Source organism: Beta vulgaris, chromosome 8, assembly GCF_026745355.1.
Source record: "Beta vulgaris subsp. vulgaris cultivar EL10 chromosome 8, EL10.2, whole genome shotgun sequence".
Classification (NCBI taxonomy): Eukaryota; Viridiplantae; Streptophyta; class Magnoliopsida; order Caryophyllales; family Amaranthaceae; genus Beta; species Beta vulgaris.
Window position 1 is genome coordinate 46,246,373 of NC_079209.1, and position 6,779 is coordinate 46,253,151.

At 37.0% G+C, this 6,779-nt stretch overlaps 1 protein-coding gene across 1 annotated transcript; it reads left to right on the plus strand.

The window, feature by feature from the left end:
- On the plus strand, positions 1-4,818 carry LOC125492549 (vesicle transport protein GOT1-like). The gene is made up of 7 exons (XM_048635165.2): positions 1-287; positions 435-511; positions 2,352-2,478; positions 2,544-2,622; positions 2,711-2,808; positions 2,890-2,971; positions 4,571-4,818. The coding sequence occupies exons 2-7, from the start codon at positions 481-483 to the stop codon at positions 4,607-4,609; spliced, it is 456 nt and encodes a 151-aa protein (XP_048491122.1). The 5' UTR covers positions 1-287; positions 435-480; the 3' UTR covers positions 4,610-4,818.
- Positions 4,819-6,779: the final 1,961 nt, after the last annotated feature.

Consider the following 6,779-nt stretch of genomic DNA (forward strand, 5'->3'; position numbering starts at 1 on the left):
TTTTTGTTTTTGTTTCCCGGTCAGCACTTGAACATCATTGCGAGGTTGCAACTCGCGCCTCCTTTGATTGGCCGAACAGCGTGGCAAAGACTCAAAGAGGCAACTCTTTGTCTCTAATTTTCAAATAATAAACGCCTCGCCTCCTACCTTCCTTTTATAGGAGTAATTTTGACTCTATCTCTCCTCATGTCTTGCCAGTTGCCACACCTGAAGTGCAGTTGCAGGATTCTCTTTTCCTTTCTCTCTCCGCCATCAACTGCTACTGCTCGTTACGTTTCCTTCTCGTGGTAAGTTCCTCTGCACCTTAATTCTACTAAAAATACGATTGTTCAATATCATCATCGATTTCCTCGCAATTTGTAGTTAGCTGCACTTTTCGATCTTTATTCTTCTTCAAACCCTAACAAATTATTATTATTTTTTTTTTCTTAGAGAAATTCTCGCCAAATTTCGTATATTTGATTGTTTAAGTTGGCAAAGATGGCATCATTCGAGATGGATGATAGAAAAAGTAAGTATTAATCTTCCTTTGCTTTTTGTAATTTTACGATTGTTGTTAAGATTATTACATTTTGTAAGTTTCTTTTTGCTATGTTGATTTGTGGTGACTGAGGAATTTTAAGAGTAGCATGGTAATTGCTGTTAATTGAGTTATTCACTGTTGTATTGGAGTGAATTATATTCTTATGATGCTGAGAATGTGGATTCCACAACGCTGTTGTCAGTGCCTTGTGGATCGTTGAGCTCAATTGTGTTTGAATTTCTTGGATTATAGCTATAAATTGTAACCATTGATGGAGAATTGTGGATATAGGCATATCATAGTTCGGTTTCCTCAAGTCAGATGCGATCATTTTGGATTTGGATGAGCTCATAACGGCCTTAGTTGTTGGGAAATAAGCAACAAATACGTGAAATATCAGGAAGAAGAATATAGTACAAGATGACACACAATATTTTTACATGGAAAACCCTCTTTTAACAATAGGGAGAAACCAATGTCCCAATCTCTAGGGATGAGACTTCAATATTATTTGGGAGTATAATTAACTACTATAACTAAAATATTAGCTATATTGTATTTTAGAATAGATCACTCTTAAACCCTCAACAATAGTACTTAACACTAATTCTAAAACACTCTCACTACTAATAAGTGTTTATTTCCCTCACTCTTGTATATTTGTGCAATACCTTCTTCTATAATGCACTTACGCACCTTCTTCTTTGCTGTGCTCATGAACTCTCATGGTAATGCTCATATATATAAGCACAAATCTTGCCATAAATTCAAGCTTTACATTAATGCACTTTAAGGAGACACACAAGTGCTATGACTATTGCCAACGAAGTCAAATTAACTCTTCCAAAGATCTATTGCAAAGATCTTAGCTTTAGGACTTTGATGACTATCACTCTCTTATAGTCAACATGAGGAAACTTCCTCATTACTACCACCATCTGCTTCTCTCACCTTTTTTTTCTTTTTTAATTTTAAAATTAATTTTAATGGTATGAATTATTTGGGATTTGGGGAGATTATCCCAATATTAGTAAATAGAGTTGCTGATATCTAGGTTTATTCAATACAATATTGTGTTAATATGGAATGCGTTGGCACCTGATTTTGATTTTCCGTACACTTCCGTTTGCAAATGAGTCTCACCTTTATTCTCGATGTCGAACTTTTTCTCCATGAAAATCACACGATGATTCTTGTTATGACATGTATTGGTGTCTATGCATTATGAATGGTTTTACAAATTGAATTTTGTATAGTCTTCATAAATGTACTGTAAGATAAATTTCAAGTATTCAATTTAGAAATCCATAAGTGACACTTTATTGTGGCCAGAGGGATTAGATAGGTTAATATCCTTGTAGCTCAAGGGTAGAGTTGTGGAGCTCACTGGTTTGGCTTATCAGGAGAGTGTTTATCGTATATCCTTACCTTCCCTGAGTAGCTACCCCCCAAAATTTCCTATTTTTGAGTGGCATCAAATATATGCGACATTGCGTCATTACCCCACCATCTTGGTTGAACTTCTTGATTTGGACTTTGAAGCCTTCTGGTATCTATCCAACGTGTCGAGATTGTTTATAGCTTGCATGGATAGAAGGATTTGCTTTTCCTTAATTTTTTTGTCGCTGTGGAGGAATTTTTCCTGCTGGAGCATTCCCCTGCTCTTAGTGTTGGTTAGAGGCCTTAAAAACAGAACCCTTAGATCATAATTACTACATTTTCTAAACCTGTTCATTCTTCTTCCTCTTAATACTGAACTTATTTTGGATAAATGAGGAGATGCTGGAGATGCTGAATTCTTTTATAATCTTTCATGTGAATAAAACAGAGATTGGACTGGGTTTGACTGGATTTGGCTTTTGCTTCACCTGTCTGGGGGTCATTTTCTTGTTTGACAAGGGGTTGCTTGCCATGGGAAACGTAAGTTTTGAGCTCGTACAGCTAGTCTTTCTTTTGTTCTATTGTCTGATCACCATGTTAACTCCCTTTTATCTCTGATGTGTTCATTATGTGCTTTCAGTCTCTCTTTTGTCTGGTGTGCATTAACTATTGGGCTGAAATCTACTCTTGGATTTTTCACGAAACCTCAAAATTTTAAGGTTCTGGTGGCAACTTGTCCCCTTGTCTTTTCATGTCTCTCTGAGGTCTCAGCATCTAACTACATGCTATTGAATGATGGTTACTCAGGGAACAGTATCATTTGGCGCTGGTTTCTTCTTCGTTATTATTGGTTGGCCAATCATTGGCATGATTTTGGAATTGTATGGGTTCATTGTACTTTTCAGGTGGGTTAATGCAATTTCTTTGTGTAACTTCATAGCTGTCTAGTGCTTCAATAATAGCTGACTGGTTGTTCTTTTCTGCAGTGGCTTCTGGCCTACTCTTGCAGTTTTTCTGCAGAGGATACCTATTCTTGGTTGGGTTTTGCAACATCCAATCTTTAGATCGGTAAGTGATCTGACTATATCGTTGTATGTCAGTTTTGATGCTTGGGCATGATCCACTCATTTTAAGACATGTCATACTCAAGATATTTGTTGTGCTCTATGTATCTTACAATCGAGAATGATGTTGGTGAAGTTGACTGCTGCTCGGAAACTGTGAAGCCACTAATCTTTTTATAGCATCTGGACACCAGAGCAAGACTTTAGTTTCGTCAGTGAGATTTAGATCCAAGTAAATTTTAGGAAAGTTTGGTCAATAGGATGGTTGTGCTATTGTAGATCTGAATCATCTGATTGTTTTTTTATTAGTACTGTGGTCACTGATAATACTTATTTCGAAAAATTTCCAAAATGATGAAAGAAGCCCAAGTTTTCAGGATGCGGGCATGGTGTTTGATGAAAGCGAGAGGAAACTAGGAAAATGATTGCTCAGTGAATATCTTTTAATATTGGTCTACAGAGGCTTTGTGATTAGGTAGTTACTTTGGTATGTGCATTGCATAGAAAGGTTTTAGGACATTAAGAATTGCATGCTTCATTGATTGCCAAATTTTATCCAAATCTCAAACAAGCACTCTTTGTTACCTCTTGATAGACCAAGTTTCAGCATGGTCTTAATGGGGTCCTTTTCCACTTTTAACCATCTATTAGATACAAGAATTGGGTGTCCAGTTATACTTGTGAGGATGTACATGCCTGCAGTGAAAGCAACAGGAGGAGTAGCTGTCCACTCGTTTAAATTCTTGCTACTATTAGGAGGCTCCTTAGTTTATATCTTCCTTATGGTTCATGTCGCTTTTTATTACTTATTCTTATTTCGGGGGGTGGGTGGGGTGGTGGTGGTGGTGTGTGTGTTCTGTTGGGCCTGGGTTAGGCTAGTGCGCACTGCTGGTGAGTTGGATGAGTTGTTCCACAAATCGTCGCAAACCAGGCTACTGGGAGTTATTTGTTTGTGTCCTGTCAAAAAGAAAATTTAGGCAACCACCATTAATGGGAAATTTTGTTGGGATTTAAGAGGGTGGATGGCTACTTTTAGTTATCCAGGCTTTGAAGATCTAGATAATAAATAAATTTTGTCCATGACTAGCCATTTTGACTTGTTGTTTACCTCACGGATGCAGCCTTGAGTTTACCATGCATAAATTCTCAACTTATGTATGAGGGAAGTAGATTCAACTTTTAGAAATATAAAAGAGTAAAATTTATCAGAATGCAGAAGTTTGATGCAACCACCAGACTTCTGGTTTTTACTTGGGTCTCTTGCAACAATATGTGATTATGTGCATTTACTCTAGAGCTCTTCATTGATAATATCTCAGAAATTTGGGATAAGGCTGATACATCAGGTTTATAGTCTTATTGTTTGATAAATTTATATACTGTATAGTACTTGTTTCCACTCTTTTGCATATCAAGTAATCGATAGCATATAAAAAATGGATGCCTGCTAGTTGACTAGTTCTCCTGTCTTCCTGTTATATGTAACCCTTGTTGGAAACTGGGAATCCTTGAACCACTTGCTCGTAATTTTTCTACTTGGCTAGTTCATAAATTTATCATAGATACATGTCAGACTTATGTTGCCTGTTTCTGCGATTTGCAGTTGATAGACAGATATCGCGGGAAACGGGTACCAGTATAAAGCTACGGATGACTGGAAAATAGTGAAGAAGTTGATTCAAATGTGTAGTTTTTCTTTTTTATAGTTTTCTTTAGGGATGTGTGTATCTTCATTACTCTACCTCAGTGATTCATGTTTTTGCCCACTTTCATGGGAGCTGATAATTCTACATTTCCTTGTACAGATCAAACTAGCACAGGAATAGTTATTTTGTCATCTTTTTGAGTTCAGGATCGATTTTTTCTCTGCTGCTTGTTGACTTATTCGGGTTGTTGTCTATTATTATGTGATTCCGGTGTCCCCTAGTGAAATTACATCACCAGAGGGTGAAGATACGGAGGTTGTAGCTTAGTGGTACTGTGCTAGTACGCCAGATTTCCAGGTAGATGATGGATTTGCATTTGGACCTTTAGGTTGGGCCTTGAAAGAAGGCGGCCTAAAAAGACTACTTTGTGGACCAAAAAAGAAATACAGTTATAGAAAGAATTTGTGTATTACAGTCTTGCAAAAGACGATCTAACAATAGCCTTATTATCAGACGGCCAAAAAAAATAAGCCCAATGCAATACAATAAATATATCACTAGGCTAGCAAACGTTTGGGGTGAATCGTTAATTTTTATCACGCAAAAGCTGCATATATTAGGAAAAAAAAATCTGAAAAAATGGATCAGAATACTTCAAACTTTGGCCCCTTTGCTTTTAATACCACCAACTATGAGTTATTTTTCAATACCTCCAACTATTTTTAATTCTTGATTTTTGAAGAGTACTACTGTCCATTGACTCCAAACGCCAGACGTCAGTTGTTTGACACTATACAAGACATTCATCACCAAATACCAACATTCGTCGTCAACGTCAAGAGTAGTAAACAGTGAGTATGGTGAAGACAAGCGAGATAATACATGAAATAATGGCAAATGACAAAGAATCCTAAAGTCTTAGAGGACAAAACAATAGTCAACGTTGAGGCGCTACGACGAGAATAAATCATTGATGTTCCATGACCAATCACTAACGCTACTGAAACTCATCACGACACTTCAACAATTTCCAATTAATTTATGCAATTATTACTCCTATCATTGACCCCTTATGAATTTTTGTTGCTAACATTTGAACGATTCGTTGTGCTTCTTATTTATTACAATGTTCCTTCATTGGTCTTTGCAATTACTATTAACTTAGTTATCACAGGAACAATTGTTGTTATATCCTTTCTTTCATAGAATTAATGTTGGACGACGGTCTCGTGATATCACATGTCGAATGACGTGACGTTTCCCCACTAGATCGACGACACGACGCCTGTCACAAGATTGACGCATGACGCTAGTTAAAAGACGATGTGACGCTTGCCACCAGATCGACGACACGACGCCTGTCACAAGATCGACGACATGATGACAGTCAAAGGCGACGCGACGCTGCCTCCAAACGAGGCGACACGTATCCATACACAATACAATGCCTGTTACCAAAGGAACGCGATGATAGTTGCTAAGCACCAGAATGACATAGGGACCAACAATAATCTCACAAATTGGATTACACAGAGTTTTCAAAAGCATGGAAAATGCACCAATTCAATAGCATCACATGACATCAGATCACATGATCTACTAGCTATGACAACATAACAACATTCCTAAGGTGCTCATTTTTCGTTTCTCACATGCATCTCTAAGCACATACAATTTAACGCCGGATATTGGCAGACACACTAATGATCACTTCATTTATCATGTTTAAACATTACATCATGAGGTAAAAATATAGACTTGTTCACCCACACGTATTATTTACACATGACGCCTAAACAACACACATAGACATGCATGGCGCATTTAGACACAAACATATATTTCGATGATGAAATTTTATATGTTTATACATCTGTGTTTCAACATAAACGAAGTTTCGTAACAATGAATAATGCGTAGGCTAAGTGACATTAGATGACATGGTTTGCTATGATGGCATTCGACATGGAACTGTATTTACGCCTGAATTCACTAAAACAACATGGAACTATATTTACGTCTAAATTCACTAAAACACCTAGTAAGGACCTTTGAGTTCAACATTGTGTATCACAGATGCACCTATGATTATTTCAATATGTTGACTTAAGCTATTGCATCCTGAGATATTGCATGGATATGTTCAAACACATAAAGCNGCTCTTC

What these genes read in the sequence shown, in the direction of transcription:
- LOC125492549 (XM_048635165.2), top strand. Translation starts at nt 481, where the DNA reads ATGGCATCATTCGAGATGGATGATAGAAAAA. An exon ending in GTACAGCTAGTCTTTCTTTT is followed by an intron (nt 2,479 to 2,543) that starts GTTCTATTGTCT and finishes ATGTGCTTTCAG; the next exon opens with TCTCTCTTTTGTCTGGTGTG. An exon ending in GGGTTCATTGTACTTTTCAG is followed by an intron (nt 2,809 to 2,889) that starts GTGGGTTAATGC and finishes TCTTTTCTGCAG; the next exon opens with TGGCTTCTGGCCTACTCTTG.